The sequence below is a fragment of the Spermophilus citellus genome (genome assembly GCF_964194105.1).
Source record: "Spermophilus citellus genome assembly, chromosome: 16".
NCBI lineage: Eukaryota > Metazoa > Chordata > Mammalia > Rodentia > Sciuridae > Spermophilus > Spermophilus citellus.
The window spans coordinates 35270563-35296578 of NC_138196.1; the positions used below are offsets into that span (position 1 = coordinate 35270563).

Sequence of the window (26016 nt, forward strand, 5' to 3'; positions counted from 1 at the left end):
TTCTTCTTCTTTCCTTGAGACCAACTCCTGCTATATTGCTCAGGCTGAACTCTGTTGAATTTAGGGAATCCTCTTGCCTCAGTCTCCCAAGTAGTTAGAGATATCTACTTGAGGTAGGATATCACAGAGGAAGGGTATGGTAGAGGAAAACAGTTTAGCTCAGGATGTGATAAGAAGCCAACAGAGTGCTCTGCTCAACAAGAACAAAATGTGAACCCCAAAGGCATAACCCCATTTCACCTCTAAATTTGTTGCATTGTCTCACACAGGAGCTTTCCGGGGAAACGTACTATCTAAACATAATAAAAACAAAACAAAACAAAGCAAAACAAAACAAAACAAAAACACATTTTTTTAAGACGCATTCTTGCTATATTTCCCAGGTTGACTTTGAGCTCTGAGCTTAAGGGATCTTCTTACCTTAACTTCCTGAGCATTAAGGACTTTAGGTACATGCCACCAGACGTGGCTCAAATGTACAGAAATTTAGAACCGTATCTTCCTGGCGAATCAAAATTTTTATGTTATAAAATATCCCCGTTTATCTCTGTGATGATTAGTTTTAGGCCACCCTGGTTAGACTGTAATACTCAGATATTAAATTAAACACTAATCTAAATTTCTGTGAAGGTATTTTGTAGATGTGGTTAACATCTGCAACTAGCAGGCTTTAAGTAAAGATTAAGTTCAATAATTTGGGTTTGACATATTAAAGCAGTTAAAAGGCCTTACAAACAAAAATTTAGATTTCCTAAAGAAATTCTGCCTGTGAAATGCAACATAAGTGCCTACCAGAGATCCCTAGTTTTTGAGTTGTCTTCCAGGTTTTGGACTTTCTAGCCCCCACACTCATGTAAACTGATTCCTTGAAGTCTGTGTGTCAGTCTGTCTGTCTATCAATCAAAAATTGAGTTCTGCTTCTCAGTAGAATCCTGAGTGATAGAATTTCTAATGATACTAATTGCTTCAAAGTTTAACTTACATAATTATACCAGTTGTTACTGCTAGTGTTTGTATGGTGTATATTTTTATTCTCTTATTTTTAAGCTTTATTATATTTTAGATCTTCATATTTTAAATAGTGCATATGGGTATTTTTGAGAGTTCAATCTGATAATCTTTGAATTTTTAATTGAAATATTTTGTATATTTTCACACAATTTATGTACCATGGGCTTTCTTTTATATCTAATTGTTTAGTATCATTTTTTTCTTTTTTAATGTCCTCTCATGTACTAATTAAGATTTATTTACTAACAAGCTTTTCCCAACTATTGGCTTGTTGATTATCATTTTATAATTTGGTAATCCAGGAGATTAAAGCAGAAATTTCCAAAATTCTTATACATTTGTTCTCATTCCTCTTTCCAGAACATAGAAGAATTTTAATATCATTTGCACCCCTCCTCACATTCATGAGTTGCATGATGTATTTTATTTATCTATCTATCTATCTATCTATCTATCTATCTATCTATCTATCTATCTATCATTAATCTATCACAAACACCACACTACTTTCTTTGTTGGAATAATTGTTAATATTTTATCATCATTCATTTAGATTCAGCAAGATGGTTGCCTTTTTCTTTGTTCTTCATTTATTGCTATTCTATGAGATCATTTTCCCTGTGCAAAAACAAACAAAAGAATTTTAGCATTTTCTTGATTGTGAACTTGCTGATGATACATTTAAAATTTTTACTTATCTTAAAAGAGTTTTATTTTATTTACACTCAAATAATATTTCCATGAATACATATTTCTTGATGACCTTGTTTTTCCTCCTCAGCATTTTTAACGTCTCATCACAGTGTCTGCAGGATTAAATAGTTGTTTTGAGAATTTAGCTGTCAGTCTTATTGTTGCTCTTTTAAAGGCCTTTGCTTTATATTTACTAGAAATTTTAACATTTTAGTGCTTTTTTCTTTGGTTTTGAGTCATGTTACTCTGATGTGATTAATGAAAAATTAATTAATGAAAAGCTGTGATTTTCATTTCATTTTTTTATTATTGGTTGTTCAAAACATTACAAAGCTCTTAACATATCATATTTCATACATTTGATTCAAGTGAGTTATGAACTGCCATTTTTACCCCGTATACAGATTGCAGTATCACATTTAAGTCCGTTTGAGAAACATAGTATATTGTCTGTTTGGGACTTTGTGTCTTCTGTTTAAAAACTGTCAACCCCTATTGCTGTAACTACTGCTTACCCTATTCTCCCCTTCCCCTTCCACTAAGATTACATTTCCTCCTATTTCCTTGTCTCTATTTGTAAGTGTATTTTCCATCATATTTTTCTCCCATCTGTAATCTGTACCTTCTTCTGTCATATCTGTAATTCCATGGATTATTTTTTAAATTATGCTAATTCCAGAATATTAATTTTTTTGGTTATTTATTTTGTTCAATCTGATTATTATTTTGCATTTGCTATAGTTTCTGCAGTTCCCAATTTTTTATTTTTTATTTTTTACTTTTTGAATATTATATTAAGTAAGTGAATTTAAAAATCCTCTGTAGGTCTTCTTAGAGTATATTCTTGTCCAAAGTATTGTATAATCTGTGTGTTCATTTTTTCAGGGACTATTAGGTTTCTATTATAATAGCACCAATACTTTCATGTCTAAGATGATGTTTTGGTCAGGCCACTGAATTAACAGAAAATACTGAATCACTGTGATTCCCCTTCAGTAACATCATAAAATTCTCCTAAGAATATAATTATAAAAGTCAAATTTGTCACTATGTACAAATTTTTTAGAAAATTCTTGTTACTAGTAAGTGCTCTGGAAACTTTGGCTATTATTAATTTGCACCAAAATGGTGTAAAACATAACCATAGAAATACTAATGGTGAATGTCAGTAGATGTTGGTATTTCAATGAGTTATTTTATTACTCTTGCATGCTCCAGATCACTTGAGTTTTTTAGACCTGAGAATTCTCTTCATTTGAAAATAAAACTATATTTTACAAATTACCATAACATAACATAAGGAGAAAGTTGGATGCATTATAGAGAATGCCATATTAAGAGGGAATCAATGTGTGTTTGGCACAGCTCTGAATAAAGTTCCTCTGTAGATCTACTTATAATACTGATGATGTCAAAGAAGTCCACAATGAAATAGAATAACAGGGTTTTCAGGTAGAGATGTGCACCAGGCATTAGAAATGTGTCTATAGCAAAAGGGATAAGTCAGGAAATATACTCATTATAGAGAAAAGAGTAACCAAATAATCAAATCATGCAATATAACAAGGTAAACAGATCCAAGAAAAGGCTCAGACTTAAGAAGTCATGAAGCAAAATGCTGAGTTCTGGGTAAAGTGTTCTCTAACATAGTGACCTGGGCACAAGTAAAATGCTAAAGAGGAAGATAAAGAATCCAAATGTGACCATAAAATTAATATGCTATTCAGAAGCCATGTGAAAGGAGTTATTCAACAATAGTATAATGATATGGTTAGAGTGGACAAAAATTGAAATAAATGAAGATAATACCAACTGAGAATAGCGTTTCAGAAATATGAAAGAAGTAGACTATGGGGTATTTTAAAAAGGTAGGGGTAAAATTGGAGCAGTAAAACCTTATTGTTCCTGCAAAGACAGGATAGATTCAGTGAGGTAACTGGATAAGCCAAGTCAAAAAATCATTTTACCAAGACAAGCTTCTTTAAAAATCAATTCTGAGACATAGTTCCAAGTCAAAACAATCCAAAACTTCATTCCATGTTCAGACTCACTCATAGACATATTCAAGAAGGAAAAAAATCATATGAATACTCACACATTTTCTAATTCTCAAGAATTTTTTAGCATTATTGTCTTCCATGTGGATGTGACAGGTCTTAGTGATTTGTCCTTCCCTGTGCTTCCTCCACCCCACCCCCAACTTGGACCAGGTTCTAAATTTGAGTCTACTGAATAATTTATTTTATAGAAGCTTAGTCATTGTATTCTCTTTGCTTTGTAATTTTGGTTTCAATTTCCCTTACCTTTTTTTTATAAAGTGGACATATTCTTGTAAAGCCCAATGCTTACAGAAAAGCCATAATGTAATAAAGAATAGTGTGAGAGCTATTTAGAATGTAACCAAAACTATGTGCTAGTAAAATTTACTTCAAGTCCTGATAACCTGGATCATAAGCCTATATTCTCTATTAATGTACTGCATAATAACTTTCCCTATTTTCTCCTTTTGATAATCAAAAGGAGATATGACTTCTTCTCTTTTCAAAATCTCACAGTGAAGAGAGACTTTCATGCATCCTGAAAACCTTTACCAAATGTATCATAAATTTTGTATTTTGAAAAAGAAAACAGTTTCAATATATTTTATCCTTTGCTTTGACATATTAAAAAGTCTACAAATGTGCAAGCATATTGTTTAATTATTCCCTGGCAATCAAATATAGCACATATGCAAGAAAACTTCCCTATAAGTGAGTTATTATGAATGTAAAGAAGAGAGAACATAAGCAAATGTTTATAAGAAAAATAGGAAGGTGGAGAGGTAATATCTTTCAAATCTGTCATGTTCTTCTACTTTTTCTACTTCAAAGCCACTGGCAATAAGCACTTCAGTGTCTCATGCATTGTATTCCAGGGCTTCTAAAATAAGACATGGATAGTTTTCAAAGACCCCTGTAAGTATAAATGAAAGCCAATGGCTGGATTGACTAAATGATAACTTAGAGATATAGCCATGGTAAAAATTGTTTGAATTGAAGATTTGAATTTTTCCATAAAGAAAATTTTTTCCTTGTCACCTGTTCCCATTGTTCTTGTTATTTCAATCAAAATTTTTATGGTTTACCATATAGCAATAAGCAAATGATGTTCTTTTTGAAAAATCCCTGATAATGAATGCAAACTTTCAGTTTCTTCATATGATGAACAAAGATGCTTTGTGGTTTTATTGTTTATCAAATTACAAATAAAGAAAGTAGAAAATGAAACTAACCCAAAAGTGGAAGTCATTTCTTTCTGCTTACGTGATAAGCTGTAGTCACTGGCTCTAACAATGACTATAAAAAATAGATGTTCTGAAACTTCTTAGAGGCTGAGGAGGATCAGTGGAGTAGACCTCAAGAATGGCACATGATAACATATCACTTATGGAAGATTCTTGGAAAATCCTTGAAGAGTACCATATAGATGAAGATCTGGGCTTCGCTCTGCCAAATCCACTGGTAAGAGAGGGTGGTGAAATAAGGGGAAATATCACAATTGGAGGCAGAGTTTGAATAACTGTGTCTCTCTGTTCTTCAAATTTTCCTCCTAGAAACTTAGTAATATATGTAGTTCTTATTTACCTAATAGAAATTAAGAATGATTAAATAAAGAAACCATGGAAGGTATTTTACCTTTACAAAAGGACTATACTATAGATACCAAAAGTTGACTGATTACAATCGTTTTTTTCTGAGGGTATTCTGAAAAGGCCAAAGTTATAAATGTCCATGAGTCATGCAGAAGCCCCTTTATCTAGTGATATCTGTCAAACTGGTCAAAGTTTGTGCTCTTGATTTGATTTGATTTATGAAATGATACATCAAGTAACTTTCGTCTTATATGAATAATGGTTACTGTTTACTAAGAGTAAGATGCAAATGAGTATGAAATACCTAAACAATTATATTTTGCAAGTTTTAGCTATAAAGCACAATGCATATGGAGAAAAATGCTTGCTTCAAAATTACATGTCCCTAAGTTGTATTCTAAAGAATGCCACGTATATCAATTTATCATTAATATTTTAATTATCACACATTTAGAGTCAGAGGGCAAGATAGTCATACAGAGGTGCCCAGCACTCACCTCTTTCACAAAGAAGCACCAGCATAACAAATAAAAGCTGAATTTTGAGGTGAGTGATTTTGGAACCCAGCAAGGTAGAGACAAGAACCCTGTAAGATACAGTCTTGGGAGAGTGGAGAGTATGGTATAAAGCTCACCGAAAAGTGCGACCCAGGTCAAGGAAAGGGGTAAAGTCCCAGCAGACCTCTGTGGCCATCAGCAAAGGCAACCTTGCCATCGACATTGGCAACCTTAGCGACACGGGGGATAAGCTTGGAGCCCAGTTAGAGGGACTTTCTGGAGCGTGCATGATAGCTTGGCTCCAGAGAAGGAGTGTGCACTGTCTCCCCGCACAAACCCCAGATCCCAGGATGCTGCAGGCGGGTCCCACATTGAGGGTGGAGCTATGCTGCCTTTTCTGCTGCTTACGGGATCAGGTTAATTAGCTAAGCAGTGTAATACGCCCAAACAGCTTCCCTAAAGGTTTCAACCTCCACCTAATCCTCCCAAGTTTCACCGTCACTCCAGTTGCCCACAATCACGCTCTGCGGCAGATACAGCCGCAAGTTTCTAGAATAACCCGCCCAAGCAGCCGCCCTACCCCACCCAGGAGCGCAGCAGCTGAGCCACCGCTAGAAGTGGGCGTGTTGGGGGCGGAGCCACAGAGCGGTCCCTCCGGCTGAGGAGCCAGGCGGGGAAGCAGCTGCATCGCTCCGCAGGTCGGGCATTGGAATCAGCTGCAGTTTCGCCTCCTTGATCTGGCCTGGGTCCAGGCTTCATGCCCCGGCGGCGGTGGACTCTCCCAGTCGCCCAAGCCGCTGTTGGGTCCCAGGGTGCGCCGCTGCTACTGTGGAAACTCCATTGTGCTCCGTTTCCAGCGCCACCACTTTCACTGCCAGAGTGATCACATCTACAATTGTGTGCAACTTATGAACCCTGACACCTCCCCCCCCCCGTCCCCCCCGTGGCTCCTGGAGACCTCAGGGCTTTCACACACGCTGCGCCCAAACACATGGATGTAGCTGAAGAATCTCTGTGAATTTATTTATATCGGTTATTTTGCTTTACAGTTCACTTACAGTCTTAACTTGGTTTTAAAGTTCGAAGCCTTACCCGTGTGGAATAAAGTTAAGCCATTTGTCTTCAGTCACCACAGTCCATTACTGATGACCCAAAAGGCACACTTTGAAGCAACCTGAATGAGGCATTAGGGCAGGGTATACAGGGAGTTGTTCAGACTTCTGCCTGTGCCTCACTTCAGGATTTTGCCTAGGTCTTGTGTTTGTGTGTTTCCCTTTGGGTTTTGTTTGCTGTTTAGGGGAGTATTAGGAATTGAACTCAGAGGTGCTTAGCCACTGAGCCACATCTCTAGATGCCGTTCCGCACCTGGCTGTATATTTTCCTTTGATATGTGATAAAAAAATATGATCAGATCAAGAAGACACTTTTTTTTCATTTGTATTTGTTGGGCAAAAATCAAACCTATAGTGGAACCAAAGTAGGCAATTTACATGCATACAGTAGTCCGCCCTCTATGTTTTTGCTTTCGTTTGCTTCAGTGACCTGCAGTCAACAATAGTCTCAAAGTAAAATGGAAAACGCCATAAGTAAACAATTTATGAGCATTAAATTGCTCACTGTTTTGAGTCTTATAATGAAACTTCACACCACTCCATTCTATCCCTCCCAGGACATGAGTCATCTCTTTTTCCAGTGTATTCATGCTATAAACTCACCTACCTGTTAGTAACTCAGTAGTGCCCAGGTTATCAGATGGACTGTCAAAGTTTTGCAGTGCTTGTATTCAAGCAACCCTTATTTTTCTTACTAATAACCCCATAGCACAAGAGTAGTGACGTCTCTTGACCATTTAGATATTCCAAAGAGGAGTTTAATGTGCTTCCATAAAGTGAAAAGGTGAAAGTTCTTGATTTAATAAATAAAAAAAATTGCTGTGTTGTTAAGCTCTATGGTAAGAACAAATGTATCAGTGAAATTGTGAAGAAACTATTCAAGTTGTTTTTTCTGTCACACCTAAAACTGCAAAAGTTATGACCAAAGAGCATATTAAGTGCTTACTTCAAATGAAAAAGATATTAAGTTTATCATAGGATGTAGATATAGGGAAAACACATAGTGGTTAAGTGCTATTTGCAGTTTTAGGCATCAACTGGGAGTCTTGAAACATTTGCTAGAAGCATAAGATACTTTATCCTATACAGTTTCTTCTATATTTCCAGGTGTATTCCAGTTCTTGAAAAAGATATAAATTTAAAATAACTTGCACATTATAATCCTTGTCAACAAATATTAAGACATAAAAAGACTATGGATTCTGAAATTGGAAATATATATGTCTGAATTACAATTGTGTGTGTGTGTGTGTGTGTGTGTGTGTGTGTGTGGTCACAAGTTATGTAAACTGAGGCCAGGTTCTTTTTATTTATGACATAGAGACAACTTTTGGGGCAATTACAAGAATTAAATGAAGGAAAGGCAGCAGAATACAACAGACATGAGTATGTCAATATGTAAATCAGTGGAAGTGTAACTGATGTGACTCTGCAATCTGTATACGGGGTAAAAATGGGAGTTCATAACCCACTTGAATCAAAGTGTGAAATATGATATATCAAGAACTATGTAATGTTTTGAACAACCAATAAAAAAAGATAAAAAAAAGAATTAAATGAGAAATGCATATGAAATTAGTGAGCAGAAAGCCCAATCCACTAATGAGATTTTCTTCTGTTCAAAGAACTTAAAATCTAGTTGAAATGGAAAAAATATAAAACACAAAATTACTTAATAATAACATGTAAGGTATACTCCATAGGATTTATAATGGAGAAGATTGATGTTGAATGGTATATAAGGAAGGTTTTAGAGCATCTGTTGGGTTGAATTTTGAAAAGGATGCAAAATGAAAGTGCTTAAAGAGAGAAGAGGTGGAAAACAGAGAAGATCTTGAGCCCTGTTTGTCAGGTGGAAAGCACAGGCTGGTGTTTTCAGACAAGTACGGGTTTGTTGGGGCAATGATGCACAAAATGTACTTAGAAGCAAGGGGAGTCATCCTCAGGAAACCAACACTATTTTACAGTAACTTCCACTAGCAAATCAAAGTCCTATTTTTTTTCTTTCAAGGAGGAACTACCTCATGATTATGATGCCTGGAGTTTCATTGCTAAAAATCTTCCTGAACTGATTGAGAATGGCCAACTTCGAGCAGAAGTTGAGAAGGTTTGAAATATATATTACATTTGTCTTCTTGTATGGTTGTTTAACATTTTTAAGTTGATTTCTAAGCCTAAATTAGAAATTGGGTCAAGAGTGAATTGGGTCAAGTCTCTCCATTTGTTCTCAGATACCACTGCTCAGCCTTGATGAGCTCCAAGGACATAAGTCACAGCGACTCGCACATTTGGTTCTGGGATACATTACCATGGCATACGTGTGGGATCGAGGTGATGGAGATGTCCGAAAGGTATGGAGATTTTCTGATATTTCTTATGCAACATGAGTGAAAATGAAATCCAATTGATATTTAATGTAAACAATCCCAGTGTCTGGTTATAGGTTCCAGAGCATTTGCCTATCATGGGTGAGATCCTGAGTTTGATCACCTGTACCACCAAAAAAAAAAAAAAAAAAAAAAAAAAGAAAGAAAAGAAAAAGAAAAAGAAAAAGAAAAAAATAAGAAAAAAATTTCAAAAAGTACTATAACTGTACTTTTAAAGTTAAGATGAGAGAACAAAAAGAAAAGAACAGTTTACTGATTTAGCATATCAACTGTTATGATTATACTTGCCTTTTTCTTGTATAACACAGTTGCTCCATCCTATCCATACACATATGCATTTGACTTCTTTAATTATATTGTGAACACTTTTTAGTTACTACACAATCATCCTAATTGTTTGCAATAATTGTACAACTGTTCATTGAGTTACTGAACTTTTGCTTACCTACTAAATCTTCTATTGATAAATATTTAACTTTTCAAAAACATTCCATTGTAAACCGGGCATGGTCACACGTGCCTGTAATCCCAGCAGTTCTGGAAGTTGAGGCAGGAGGATGCAGTGTTCAAAGTCAGCCTCAGCAACTTTGAGAGGCCCTCTGCAACTCAGTGAGACCCTGTCTCTAATAAAATACAAAAAAAGGGCTGGGGATGTAGCTCAGCAGTTAAGTGCCCCTAAGTTTAATTTCTGGTACCAAAATAGAAAAAAAATCAGTATTATATATGACACTACAATAAATATCTTTGAATGGCTCTTCATGGTTAATGTGTAAGTGCTTCCATCTATCAACATAGAAGAGTATCTTGGTTTCCTTCAACTCTTATCAACATAAAACAACCTTAATTTTAAATCATCTTGTATATATATTTATAGGTATGTATTCATGTGTCAGTCATAGTCTTACTATTAAAATAAAAATAGCAGTGATGATCACATTGTAAATTAGGCTCATATTCGGTATCTGTCCTGTAATGCTGCTAAAATCCTTGCCTTCCCATCTCTTGTAGTGGTCCCAGATTGAGCCAGTGCAAACACAGGGGTTCCAGTTAAATTTGAATTTCAGATATGCAATTGTTTAGTGTGCGTGTGTGTCCTGAAAAATGCAAATTTGTTGGACATCCTGTATTTTATTTGGCAGCCACAATCTTATCAAACCAATACTTGAACTTTATTTATTTATTTGGGGAGAGGTTACCCAGTATTGAGCCCAGAAGCACTCAACCACTGATCCACATCCCCAGCCCTATTTTTTGTACTTTATTTAGAGACAAGGTCTTACTGAGTTGCTTAGCACCTTGGCCATTGCTGAAGCTTGTTTTGAACTCTATATCCTCCTGCCTTAGCCTCTGGAGCCGTTGGGATTACAGGTGTGCCCAACCCCACCTGGCTCTGAATTTAAGAATAAACAAGATTCAAAGGGCGTCTTCTACCACTTAGTGAACACTTTCCTTTTTTAGCAAAGCTAATTAGTGTTTTATTTAGTTATTTTTCTTATCACACTGTACTTAAAGGCAGGTGACCACATATGGTCCACCTATGTGATGAGTCATTTCTGACACATAGGGATAGAAGTTGTTGTTCTGCATGATCCTGGGAACAACTCATGCTAATCATTAAACTACTACATCCAGATTGGGATGATGCCAAACAGTCTAAAACTGATTCTAGTCTTATAATCTAACTTAAAAATTCTTTAAGTGAATGATCTCATTAGATTTGCTAGAAATATGTGTGTCTGTACTGAAAATCAGTCTATGCTAGTTGCCCTGAGCAGAAATCCAGAGGACTTAAATAGTAGTTGGTGTCACCACTAATGCTTAGAAGACAGAAAAACAAGGAAAGAGGAAAAACACTGACCAAGAACGTGAAGACCAGAAGGCATATAGTGTAATTGAAAAATAATAAATGTATCAGACTTTAGGTCAGAATTAAGAAAGAAAAGATGAAAGTGTATTTTTAATTTATCCTGATTTCATAGTCTTATCATTCTGAAAATGATCTCAGGAGATAGTAGTTCTGTAAAACCAGTAAAAACACATTTCAGTGGGGCAGTTATTAAGAAAGAAAAAGTTAATGAACAAAATGTAAATCAATATAAATCACATTTTGCTTGAGAATTGGCAAGAAGTTATCATCTGAGTTTCATAGCAGCTGTATCTGTAATAAAGACATGTTTGAGCACTTTATTTCCTTTTCCAGATCAGTTTGAGTTAATTATTCAACCAAATGTCACCCCTTTTACCCCTGTGATCATTATCTAAATCAGAGAGGGACGAAAATTTCCTTTTGAAAAATGTAACTATTTTGCCAGCTACAATGTTTCAGTCTTTAGAAGCACAAGCTCTGCAACATAAAGTATACATCCCAGTGTGATTTGATGACCAGTGATTTTGTCCTAACATTCTGTTCTCCTGGTTAAAGCCCTCAAAAGTCATTAAGCTAATGGAGAGTGACTTGGGTTATAACTCCTGTGGTTTTCACAAAACTGTGGCCTATGACTTATCATCATACCATCTCTATCCACTACCCCAGGCAGGCCATAATCCCTGTTCTTCCCCTCCTTAGATACACACATATATCAGCCACAGGCTGCTGATGACAATGATTATCCCAATTACTACATGGGAAGGTACAATTATAAGCTAGGTGATAGTAGATGATGAAGTCAGGCAGATAAAGGATAAAATGTTAGTTTCATGGCTAAGGGAGTTATTGGAGAACTTGGCCTGGAAAGGAGGAAGCAGTGAATGGCTGTAAGAGCTCTCAGAATCAGCTTGCCTACTTAGCCATCTAGTTAGGCAGCATTAGACAACTGCAGAATCACCCTGTGTGGGCAGAAGCCTTTTATTCTGTGGCTGATTGCAGAGCAGATTGTACAAGTAGCAGGTTCAGAAAATGAAGAGTTGAGGAGGAAAAAGGGGCTGAGCTGTGTTTTCACTTCCAAACTCGGCAATTCCATGAGCCTCTATACCTCCTCTGAAGAAGAGAGAATGAAAGAGTTTAGCCAAAAGTGCTGTCTCAGTTGATGTAGTTATTTCTACAGTGAAATACAAAGCCAGGGTAAAGGAGCTCCCTTCTTCCACGACAATTAAATCTGAAAGACTTACTAAGCACCAAGGTCCTATGGTGAATCTTTCACGGGGAAAAAAAAAAGTGTCCAGGAGAATTTCCTTCTGCATTGAGCTTCAAGAGTAGCAAACTGCACTTCTACTGTCTCATATCCAAAAGTCTTAATTACAAAGACTTTGAGTATCTTTGACATAATCAATTTTATATTTTTATTGCTGGTGAATAATGTGGTGTCTTGCATAGAAAAATTACTTAATAATTATTCGTGGGATAAATGGATGAGTGAAGGAGGGAAAATAGCTCCCAAGGCTATTGGGAAGTAAAAGACACAGGCTTTGTACTCTGTTCTTTGTCTTCCTTAGAACCAAATTATGCCCACCCAAATTCAAAACATGAATGTTTAACAATTACCAGAGTTAAGTAATGAAATGTGGAAAAGAAAAAAAATCCACTTATTTGGTTTCAAATGCCATTATACAAAAGCAGTCAAGGTTTTGGTACCCAGAAAGCAGCAAAAAAAGTAACACACTTCAATTATTCAAACTAAGTATTGTGTTTTAATTAGGTCTTGCCAAGCAACATTGCTATTCCTTACTGCAAACTCTCTGAGAAGCTGGGACTGCCTCCTATTCTGTGTTATGCAGATTGTGTCTTGGCAAATTGGAAGAAAAAGGATCCCAGTGGGTATGTAAACTGTGATTATACCAGATGAATTGGAATGTATGTTATTTAAATCAAGATGTAGTTATTTATTGGTTTAATTTTTGACAGTATAGTTTCTCTGGTATTGTCTATTGTTTCTTGGACTATTGTGTCTGAAACTACAAATGTACAAAAGTGAGAGAGTGCTGTGTATTTAACATATAGTAAAATACATAGAGATTCTAAATGTTCAATTTGAATTTGTCTTTTGTATATAGGTATGCATGTAACCATGTCCCCAAACAAGCTTACAAGCCACAGAGTACTTCTGTGACCTCTGAAAAGTTCTTTGTGTCTCTTTTTATTCAATTCCCTTCTCTTTTCCAGGCAAATACGTTCTAATTTGTCTTATCAGAAATTAGTTTGTTTTTTATTGCATTTTGTATCAATGAAACCCTAGAGTATATATGCTTTGGTGCCTTAGTTCCTTGGATTAACACATTTTTGAGATTTTACCAATCTATTTTTAATTAATTAATTTACTTACCTTTTTTGTTAATATATTATGATTAATACAAAACACTGAAACTCATTATACCATATTCTACATGCACATACCACACTTTGATCAATCTCCTTCCACAGAACATCCCTTTTCCTCCATTCTTCCCTCCCCTTGATTCCTTTGCTCTACTCTGATAATCTCCCTTCTATTATTAATTGATATTTTTATTATTATCATCATAATTTGAATTAATTTTTAAGTAACAAGTTGCATGTAAGAGTTTTCAGCAGGAAAGCAGCAGTGTCTGCTTCTCAGAAAAGACTGCACAGAATTGAGGCCACTCCTATCCCTCAGTGTTGGGATTTGTTCCAACAAAGACCTGTGGCCATGGGTGTATACAGGAAGGAGTGTTCTACAGGTGGCTTTACCACAAAATGAAAAGATTTGATCTAGAAATTATCTTAACAGTAATAATGAGTTTTTACTATGTGTTCCTTGCATATTTAATTTTTAAATTTGTTTTATAAATTAAATATTTCCAATGCAATCTTTAAAGATACAAAAGAAAACACCAGTTTTTCTTTTTTAACCTATGTCTTACCTCAGTTTGATCAATAGTATTTAATCTGATAATAGTAACTCAAAACCATTTGATTTCAATTACCTTTCTTTCTCTATTCCAATTGGCTCATGGCTTCCGGATTGATTCTACCAGGCCTATGACCTATGAGTAAGTATTCGAAGAACTATTTTTTATTCAAAGTGAATGTCGATTATCAAAGTATTACAAATACTTTTTTTAAATAGTTGATTGAATTCAGGCAAAAATAATTTAGGTTATTATTAAAAGAGCAAATAATCCCATTCCTTAAACTATATCTATGATTTTAATATGACCATGTCTATCTAATATTATAGGTAGAGACACTTACAAAAATACAACTTGATATGAATTATGGAATTTATATGCCTAAATACAAGATGAACATACATCTATGTATCTGTGATCCAATAAGCTCTCTGGGCAGAACTAGTTAACAATGTCAATAAGTAGTCATAAAGAAACCTGTTTTTGTTTGCTTGATTTTGCTTTTTACCAGTCCTTATTACTTTTGACCTATGTACTCGACATAGCCAAGGGCTGGAGAAACTAAGGTGTAAGCTTTTCCTAGTGAAGCTAGACTAATGGAAAGGAAAGACAACTTATGAAAATTGTATAATGTTGCATGATTAATAGAAGGGACAAGAAGATAAACTGCTAGGAAGTCTAATCAATTATCTAATCATATAACATATTTAAAGGGAAGAATCCATGAGGCAATTTATTTGAAGTGAGTCCAGAAGACAGGAAGGATGGCAGTCTATATAGCAGAGGACATAGCAAGTGTGAAGACTTGGAACTGACAGAAGTCTTGGTGCATTATCAATGCTGAAGGCTAGCTGGTGTCACTGTAGAGCGTGATGAAGATAACAGTAGGAGAAAAGGATGAAGAAATAAATTTATAAAAAGATTATCACTTATCTTGCCCAGGGACATACAGCAAGCAAATAAGCTACAGGGGTGGTCTGACCTCAGAAACCAGAATTCTAACTACCACAAAACTCACAGATACACAGACATTGAAACCATTTTTGTACCAATGCCAAGACTTCAACAGAAAAGAAAAATAGGGTCTAACCAAGTTATTTGAATTTCTTGGTCAATTCCTTTATATCAAATAAGCCACTGATAAATTGAGTGAGGTTCACAGAAAAAAAATTAATATATTTATTTAAACAAAAAATTACTCCTTCAAACTCTACCTCAGATTTCTCTTAAAACCTTGAATATCTATATCTATTTAATGGAATAGTAGAAACAGTAATATTTGTGGACTTTCTAGTTCTAATTCTAGAACAAAATTCCAAGTCCCAGTGTAATTTTACATATTATTTATTACTAATTGTATGATCTTAGATAGTGTGCCTAATATAGCTGTGTGTGTATGTATGTGTGTGTTGTGTGTGTAGTTGTTGATTTAACATGTTTGCAAACTATAAGTTATACTAAAATATGCTGTGATTTTGCTAAATTCTTGCCGATTTTACCTGATTTTCTTAGCAACATGGATATTTTGTTCTCGTTTCCTGGTGAGGACTGCAGTAAAGGATTCTTCCTGGTTTCTCTGTTGGTGGAAATAGCAGCTTCTCCTGCAATCAAAGTATGTCCACTTACTTTTGAAATTTTTATGTCAATTCATAACAGAGTAATTCCTTAGTAACTGAATTATAGTAGCATGAATTGACTTTGTGTTGGTTAAATACAACATAAGATCACTTAATTGGGGGTAATAGATTATCTTATAAAATATTTTATTTGCTTTTGTGTATCATCTAAAACATAAAACTAGGGGTCATATATTTAGAATCAAATTTGAAAATCCTGTAAGCAATAAAAATTTTCAATGCAATTTGTCATTAATAATACATAATGACATAATCCAATTTTTGACTTTTAAAAATATAAATGAAGAAATAAATTTAATTTGTGGGTTAAGCTGGGGGAATTTTATATCAATGTTTAGTGGTAGGAGATCTTACATGTTTGTCTTTTATTTTTATTTTTTAAGGCAATTCCCATTATACTCAGTGCTGTGAAACAGCAGGACCAGGATACTTTGCAAAAGGCACTTCTTGATGTGGTTTTTTCTCTGAAAGAAGCCCTAAGAGTGTTTCAGGAAATTCATGGCAAGTATTGTACACATTACAACATTCTAAGAACAGTCAGATGTTTCTGATTGTCGGAAGGGTACAATCGGTTAGGAAATGAAAGTAAAAAAAAGCCGTCAGTGAGCGTGGTTTCACTTGTTATATTTATCTCATTAAATAATTCCACTTTCCATATGGTAGGTTTTATTATCTCCATTTTACAGATAAGGAAATATAAATTCAAAGACATAAAACACTTACGGATACACAGGTAGTAACTATAAAGCCAGAATTTCATGCCAGATCTCTTTAATTCTGAAGAGATTTTTGCTTGCTTCTAGTAATTATGAAGACATTTGCTAAATGGGAAGGAAATTTTAAATTCTGAAAAAAAAATCTTAGCTTCTGCTTGATAAGAGCTCTTTGCTAATTCTGCTTCTTCACAAGTTCACTGAGAAGCAACAGAGAAAAGCCATTGAGCTCAAAAGTTGTTGCAAAATTAACAGCTAGAAAGCTACAAAAACCAAACAAACAACAACAACAACAAAACAACAACAACGACAACAAAAAGGTTTGCAAAAGGGCATATGCCCTACCAGGTAACAGATTTAACAAATATGTGAGTATTTATCACTGGGCTTGGAGCTACTGCTGATTGCTCCTTGGCAAAGGAGACACATTTTCAGATCAAATGTTAGTAAGTTTTGGGGAGGGAGACCTAGGGATATATATAGTCCATGGGGCTGCTGTGTTTGTTTGTTTTGTTTGTTTTTAAATTTTTATTCCCCTCACTCTTCTGGGGGCCTAGTACATGTTAAGCAAGTGCTGTACCACTAAGTCATATCTCCAGCCCGGGTTTATTTCTTGCAAGCAGTTTATCTATGTGTCAGTAAGAATATAAAGCAGTACTAAAGAAATGTTGACAGTTTAACTGGCCTGAGGATGTAGAGTAAGGAGGTGGGTGGCTTCTTAAACAAGCAATGTAGCAGTCTGACAGTGGACCCCAATCCATGGACATGGGTGATGAGCCTGGCATCTCCACAATTGGTAGAAAAGTGAGAAGGGCTTGTCCACATGGGCTTTGTTCTGCATAGACTGACCTGATCCCTTTCCTGAAACCTGTGATAAAATCCTGTGAGTTATTTACAACACCTTGAACTCCCCATATACCTCTAATGAGTTTTAATTAAACATATTCCATCTTTTTACAGAGTATGTGGACCCCAAACTATTTTTCAATGTTCTTCGCATATATTTGTCTGGGTATGTAGTCTTATGCTTGAATTTGGTTTATTTCAACTAATATAAAAACACACCAAATACTTATTGATGGTGCCTCACCATTCATGAGGTTTGGATAACAATTATGCTAAAAATGTATTTTGTAGAAAAAGAATAGATAGTATTCTCTGTTATTACTGGTCCAGGATTGCCCTAGAAGGGGAATAGGGAAACTTGTCACTTTAAATAGAGTGAATGATCTGGCTAGTGCAAAGGTAAGTGTCTTTTCTGGGAGTATTTATACCAAATTTTCTCAGAATAGCATTATTATTCGCATACATGAAAATTAGGGAGAGATTTGGATAAAGAATCACAAAATCTGTCTTGTCACCTTCTAATACCTCTAGAGCAAGATTTTAAATCAGAAAATTGACAATTAATATAAAGAATGATTTTTTTCTTTCCTTCCTGGTCTAGCTGGAAAGGAAACCCCCAGCTGTCAGAGGGTTTGCTGTATGAGGGGGTCTGGGACGCCCCGAGAAAATATGCAGGGGGAAGTGCTGCCCAAAGCAGCATATTTCAGAGTCTTGATATCCTTCTGGGCATAGAGCAGATTGCTGGTGGAGGTAAGTGGAAAATGGCAAATAGTAATCATCGCTTGCAATAATACAACTTGTGTCTTAATATTTATAAAGCTTCTTCCTTTTGGCATCTCATCTGAGCTTATTGGATGCTTTCAGGAGAATCAGAAAAGTAAGGATTACATGGCCATCATCCCATTTCACAGACGAAGAAGCAAAAACTTAAGAGGATAATGTGACAGGCTTCTTGTTAAACAGATAGAAAGTGGCAGAGCCAAAACCCAGATCCAATTCATCCTTCTCTCAATCTGGATTTGAATATGTAATTACAGGCTGATAGACTCTGGGGAGCCAGGATCACATGTTCTGAAAATGTAGGATGAGATTCAGAAAGAAAGTCACCTGCAAATGAAACCCAATTGTGAGCAGAATTTGGGGAGATGAAGGCCGCAGTGACAGGAGAGGCCTGGCATATCTTGTGTGCAGCCATCCTATGGACCCAGCAGCCCAAACAGGCTTGCACAGGAGTTTAATGAGGAGCTACATTCTTCAGGAGCATTACCACACACCTGTCATCCCAGCTGCTGGGAAGGCTGAGGCAGGAGGATTGCAAGTTCAAATCTTTAGCACTTTAGCAAGACCCTCCATCAAAATATAATAAAATAAAATGAAAACATGGTTCAATGGTAGAGCATTTTTCTGGCATGTATGAGGCACCACACACAGAAAAAAAAAAGAAAGAAAAAAAGATGAGCCACTTTTATATGTATTTTATATGTATTTCTTCTTAGAAAAACTTCTTCCCACTTAAGCTTCTATTTTATATACTAAGAGGAAAGCACTGGGCTAGGTGAAAGTGTTTTTTTTTTTCTTAATTTAAAATGATCCTTTAAACTCTTTTAAACTCAATGTCATGACCTAACAAGTGTAGATTATTTATACCCTGCCTATAACATCAGCCTCTTGGAAGAACCAAATATAGTAGAAAAATGATAAAGAAAACACATATGAACATTCTTAGTATGAAAAATAATTTTTGCTCATTTTATTTTCAGGATTAACTGTAGTTTTGTGTAGTTACCATGGCTGGCTGGTAGCAGCCCAATAACTGTTTATCCTCCAAACAGGGTGATCTTAACCTCAGAACTTTTTGTTATAGTTCCCAGCAGTGATCTCCCATTTGCTCTGACCTCCCTCAGCCTTCTCCCCTGACTGGTGAAGACTTTGGCCTCCCTGTTACCTTGTCTTTATCTTGTTCCTTTAGGACCTGCTGCTGAGTTCCTCCAGGACATGAGAACATACATGCCACCAGCACATCAGGACTTTCTTTGCTTCTTAGAGACAGGTCCATCAGTCCGTGAATTTGTTGTTTCAAAAGATGATGCTGGCTTGCAGGAAACTTTTGATCAGTGTGTGGAAGCTCTGGTCTCCCTGAGGAGCTACCATTTGCAAATAGTAACAAAATACATTGTGATTCCTGCAAGCCAGAAACCCAGGGAAAATGAAATGGCAGAAGAGCCAACCGGACAAGAAAACAGAGGAACTGGAGGCACTGATATCATGAATTTCCTAAAGACTGTAAGAAACACAACCAAGAAGTCCTTTTTGAAGGATCGTTAATGTAACCCCAGCAAGGGTACATTTCATTGAAGCACAGAAATTGACATATTTTCCTGTCACTGTTCATTGAATCAGACCCATGAATTAATGATAGGTAGTAATTTACTAATGATACACCATAAAAAGATTTCTAAATATTTTTTTTTCTTTTATCTATGGATCTATGTAGGAAAATAACAAAAAATGATAGTATAAGGATGCTACAAATAACATTAGAAATATTGTAACGTTTATCAGTGGAATATAATGATTAAATTCAATAAAGAATCATGTAAGATCTAACAAATCTTGCTTCATTTTTGTCTACCATTAAATATTGCTCCAGATGAGGTATACTCCACACTATTATCCCTTCAGCAGGCCAGTGGATTCTGGTACTTTCAAAATGCTAGTGCTTGTTCATAATTACTCATTTATTTGTATTCTCTTTGCACAATAAGCTTCAGGGTGCCAGAAACATTCTGTACTATTTATTGGACCTGTGTTCCCTCAGCTCTTAGTAGATACTTAGCAAATAACTACTGAATGAATGAATGTATGAACACATCTATCAGGACATACAAGAAGAGGTCACCTTTGAAATGCAGTTTCTTCCTAGGTTATTGAGCACTAACACTCTAGCATGAATTTGTTTAATAATGGAATTCTGGAAAGATAGAGATGGAAAGGAACTTAAAAATCATCTAAGCCAATCTCTGCATTTTAAAGATGACAAAATTGAGGCTCAGAAAAGTGAAGTAACTTGCTTAGGGTAATAGTTGATATAAATAGGAAGAAATTTTGAGTTTTTGATAAGTCTTATCTTTTTTTTCTTTCTATTTGGAATAGATGAGGTTAGAGGGAAAGGAAGTATGAGTGAGGATAGGAAATGAGATGACATAGCAGGATCTTATCAGGAAGCAAATGGTCAGCCAGAAATTGGTTGCATAATGAAAGATAGAAGGAAAAACTATTCAATGCCCAGAGTGTGGGATTAGCAAGCACCTTGAATTCATGAAAAGTTCAGCTCTAAGGATAAGGAATATAATTCAGAAATTTCAACGAGTATGCACAACTATGTTTGAAGAAGGAAATGCAGTCACATACTTCTAAAATCAAAATGTCTAAATACCATTTTAACATCATTGCTCAAATACACCCATCCCAGTGAAATCTTGTAGCTTATAGCAAAATTTTACTTGATTGCCTACAAAATAAGCTAAATTTCAATGGTAATCATACTTATTTGGTAAGATACATTTTTCCCCTTTTTCCCCTGTAAATGTTTCTGCAATTGACTACACATAATTTTATAGTGGACAAAGTATATGTCTATATATATGATAGTCTATAGGTCCAAATAACACAAAACCAGATTTTGAATTTTCCTCTAATGAATTTATATCTTCACTGAGAGAGGCATAATGAAATACTTGATATACTTCTAAAGATGTGGCTACTTCACATCCACTGCCCATAGTCTCTGATCATCACAGTGAGTGTTCTTTTGGGCACTGTAGAGGATGTGTCGATGGAGGGCAAAAGCAATATCTTATTACAGGAAAAGGTTTTAGCTAGATGTCATAAATTCTTAGTAACATGGTTCCTATTTTTCTTAGTCCATTTTCTCTTGCTAATAACACAATACCACAGACTGAGTATGTTAGTCGACTTTCTGTTCCTATGAAAAATTACCTGATAAAATTCAACTTCAAGAAGAAAATGTTTACTTTAGCTAAAGTTTCAGATGAGCTGTGATGAGCGGGCTCCATTGCTTTGGGGCTTGTGGTGAGGCAGAACATCATAGAAAGGAGCACATGGTAGAAGAAAACTACCCAGCTCATAGCAGCCAGGAAGCAAAAAGAGACAGAAGAACCAGGGACCCAATATGCCCTTCAAGTGCACATCTCCAGTAACCCCATTTCTTTCCATCAGACCCCATTGCCTAAAGGTGTTTCCACCACCTTTCAATAGCACCAACTGGCTGGCAACCAAGACTTTAGTCCATGAGCATTTAAAAAATGTTGATGGAAATGTAAAATAACACTGGGAAAGTTATAAAGAAAATAAGGTCATTTTGGATCACAGTACTGGTCCAAGATTGAGAACCAGCATCCAGTGATGGCCCTCTGGCTGGCTGAATCTTGAGAGAGCAGAAGGAATGTGCAAGTTCTGGTCTCAATCTCTTTTCATAAGGTTACCAGGGTTCAACCATGGAGATTCCACCCTGATAAACATAAGTTCATCATAACTAATCCTAACCCCCTCCCAAAGCCTCAAAACTACCTACCAGAGTCAGATTGTTTCCATCCTCTCTTTACCTCAAGATGGAAATGTACATTATGAAATGCTGTACATACTTTAAGGCTTCAGAAATTAAAATCAATTACACTGAAAACTGAAGTGGCAGAAGAAGACTTATGTCTTTCACAGAATGTGTACATGAAAGATTTCCAGTGATGAACATATAATTACTATGTACGAACCAAATGATGGAAGAAGTTTTCTGTTTTTGATTATGATGCACCCACCTACTGATAGTGTTAGTGGTTACAGGGTTGATAATTTACTAAAACAGAATCCTGGAGTAAATATGAATACTATTACTTTGTACAACTTGTAAGATGTGTTTCCTAAAACTAGTACTATAAATGCAATCCTGGAGTTGATTTTGAGGTTGGGTATTATGATGAAGTCAAAAGAGTACATTTAATGTCAGTGGTGGAAAAAACTTAGAAAGGAGAAACTGAAGTTGATAGCTTGAAAGAGGAAATGAAAATATATATGGTTTTCACTAATGAGGCTCATTGTATTTGTTGAGCACTGGAAACCAAGATTTCAGAAGAGGGAAATAATTCTGGGATTACTTCCTTCTATCTGGTTATTCTAGAAAAACAGTCTGGCAGTACTAGTATACCTATGACCTTACCACCTCCTCCTGTGGATCAAAGTTCCCAGTGAGAAATATTGGATCTTGTAATAGACTGCCATGAGTAATTTTACTTCTGCATTCCTAATCTAGCTATTGTTATATTATGTAGGATCTGGCCGAACAGCAGCAATTTGGGTACAAACTTTTGTTCCAGTGCACAATATATTATCTTTAAAAATCAATATAACTCTTCCAACATGGCCGCCGGCGAGGAAGCAGCGATTCCAATGTCTCCACATTAACGGGATCAGAAAGACCCATTGGAACAGCGGCAGTCTACCTACTGAGGAACTTCTAGCAAAATTCCGTGAAGAGGGGACCTGCCGGGAATTGTTTTACTGCTCTTTCCATTCTCCTCTATGCTATCTATCTCCCTCTCCTTCTTTCTTTTCAAGAGAACCTACCTTCCCCTTCCCCCCCAACTTTCATCCCCAAGCATTACGTCCTCCATTTCGCATAACTGTCTAAATACAAATAGGTGTGCGCCCTCCCCCCGCGCTTGCAAGGTAGCCAGGCCTGCAACCCACCTGCAGGTCAGGCCCAGCAACCTGGGAGTGGCAGAGCCGCCACCACGCGCCTGCAACGTAGGCGCACCTGCTACCAACCAGCAGAACAGGCCCAGCGGCCTGCCGATGTGGTAGACACAGTGCCCCAATTGGAGGAGGAGCAGAGCCCTTGCCTGCGCCTGCGCAGGAGACTTTGCAACTATACAAGAGTAATACAAATATATAGGGGGAAAATTCAACAACACAACAGTCTCAGTAAGCAGAAAGAAACGCGAACACTATGAAGAGACAAGGAAAGAAAGGACCACAAGCTACGCAGGTCAACTCAACGTTAGAAGAGGTAATATCTGCAGCAGATGGAATGTCAGATAAAGAATTCAGGAGATACATGCTTCAGATGATCTGGAGTCTCAAGGAAGACATTAGACAGCAAAATCAGACAATGAAAGATCTCTTCAACAATGAAATACATAAACAAATCCAGGAAGCAAAAGATCAACTATACAGGGAGATAGAAGCTATAAAAAACAAACAAACAGAAATCCTAGAAAGGCAGGAAGCAATAAACCAACTTAAAAACTCAATTGAGAATACTACCAGCAGAGTAGAACACTTAGAAGATAGAACGTCAGACAATGAAGACAAAGTATTTCAACTTGAAAAGAACATAGACAGCTCAGCAAGACAGTTAAGAAACCATGAGCAGAACATCCAAGAGATATGGGATAACATAAAGAGACCAAACTTAAGAGTCATTGGGATACAGGAAGGCATGGAGGTCCATACCAAAGGAATAAACAATCTATTCAATGAAATAATACGAGAAAACTTCCCAGACTTGAAGAATGAGACAGAATCCCAAATCCTAGAAGCCTACAGGATGCCAAATGTGCATAATCATAAGAGATCCACACCTAGACACATTATAATGAAGATGCCCAACATACAGAATAAGGAGAGAATTTTAAAAGCTACAAGAGAAAGGAAACAGATTACATTTAGGGGTAAACCAATCAGGATAACAGCTGATCTCTCAACACAGACTTTGAAAGCTAGAAGATCCTGGAATAACATATTTCAAACACTGAAAGAAAATGGGTTCCAACCAAGAATTGTGTATCCAGCAAAATTGAGCTTCAAGATGGAAGATGAAATTAAAACCTTCCACGATAAACAAAAGTTAAAAGAATTTGCAGCTAGAAAACCATCTCTCCAAAAAATCCTCAGCAAAACATTACAGGAAAAGGAAATGGAAAAATAACAATGAAAACCAACAGTGGTAGGTATGACAGTAAAGGGGGGAAAATAATCAAAGAGGAAAACAAACCATATTCAGTAACATAAATAAACAAATATGGCTGGAAGGATAACCCATATCTCAATAATAACCTTAAATCTTAATGGCTTAAACTCACCAATTAAGAGACACAGGCTAGTAGAATGGATCACAAAACATGACCCAACAATATGCTGCCTACAGGAGACACATTTGATAGGAAAAGACATACATAGACTGAAGGTGAAAGGTTGGGAAAAATCATATCACTCATATGGACTTCGGAAACAAGCAGGAGTGTCCATACTCATATCAAATAAAATAGATTTCAAGCCAAAGTTAATCAAAAGGGATAAAGAGGGACACTACATACTGCTCAAGGGAACCATACACCAACAAGACATAACAATCATAAATATATATGCCCCAAACAATGGTGCAGCTATGTTCATCAAACAAACTCTTCTCAAGTTCAAGAGTCTAATAGACCACCATACAATAATCATGGGAGACTTCAACACACCTCTCTCACCACTGGACAGATCTTCCAAACAAAAGTTGAATAAGGAAACTATAGAACTCAATAACACAATTAACAACCTAGACTTAATTGACATATATAGAATATACCACCCAACATCAAGCAGTTACACTTTTTTCTCAGCAGCACATGGATCCTTCTCAAAAATAGATCATATATTATGTCACAGGGCAACTCTTAGACAATATAAAGGAGTAGAGATAATACCATGCATCTTATCTGACCATAATGGAATGAAACTGAAAATCAACGATAAAAGAAGGAAGGAAAAATCATGCATCACTTGGAGAAAGAACAACAGGTTACTGAATGATCAATGGGTTACAGACGACATCAAGGAGGAAATTAAAAAATTCTTAGAATTAAATGAAAACACAGACACAACATATCAGAATCTATGGGACACATTGAAAGCAGTTCTAAGAGGAAAATTCATTGCATGGAGTTCATTCCTTAAAAAAAGAAAAAACCAACAAATAAATGATCTCATACTTCATCTCAAAATCCTAGAAAAAGAAGAGCAAAATAACAGCAAAAGAAGTAGAAGGCAAGAAATAATTAAAATCAGAGCTGAAATTAATGAAATCGAAACAAAAGAAACAATTGAAAAAATTGATAAAACTAAAAGTTGGTTCTTTGAAAAAATAAATAAGATCGACAGACCTTTAGCCATGCTAACAAAGAGAAGAAGAGAGAGAACTCAAATTACTAGCATACAGGATGAAAAAGGCAATATCACAACAGACACTTCAGAAATACAGAAGATAATCAGAAATTATTTTGAATCCTTATACTCCAATAAAATAGAAGATAGTGAAGGCATCGATAAATTTCTTAAGTCATATGATCTGCCCAGATTGAGACAGGAGGATATAGACAACCTAAACAGACCAATATCAATTGAGGAAATAGAAGAAACCATCAAAAGACTACCAACTAAGAAAAGCCCAGGACCAGATGGGTATACAGCAGAGTTTTACAAAACCTTTAAAGAGGAACTAATACCAATACTTTTCAAGCTATTTCAGGAAATAGAAAAAGAGGGAGAACTTCCAAATTCATTCTACGAGGCCAACATCACACTGATTCCTAAACCAGACAAAGATACTTCAAAGAAAGAAAAC

At 35.9% G+C, this 26016-nt stretch overlaps 1 protein-coding gene across 1 annotated transcript; it reads left to right on the forward strand.

Annotated features, from left to right (window-relative positions):
- The first annotated feature begins 5047 nt into the window (after window positions 1–5047).
- On the forward strand, window positions 5048–19905 carry IDO1 (indoleamine 2,3-dioxygenase 1). Its single transcript, XM_081269869.1, has 10 exons — window positions 5048–5204; window positions 8956–9051; window positions 9176–9295; window positions 12967–13085; window positions 14264–14278; window positions 15650–15749; window positions 16158–16275; window positions 17448–17499; window positions 17935–18083; window positions 19303–19905. The coding sequence occupies exons 1-10, from the start codon at window positions 5106–5108 to the stop codon at window positions 19656–19658; spliced, it is 1224 nt and encodes a 407-aa protein (XP_081125995.1). The 5' UTR covers window positions 5048–5105; the 3' UTR covers window positions 19659–19905.
- The last annotated feature ends 6111 nt before the right edge of the window (window positions 19906–26016 follow it).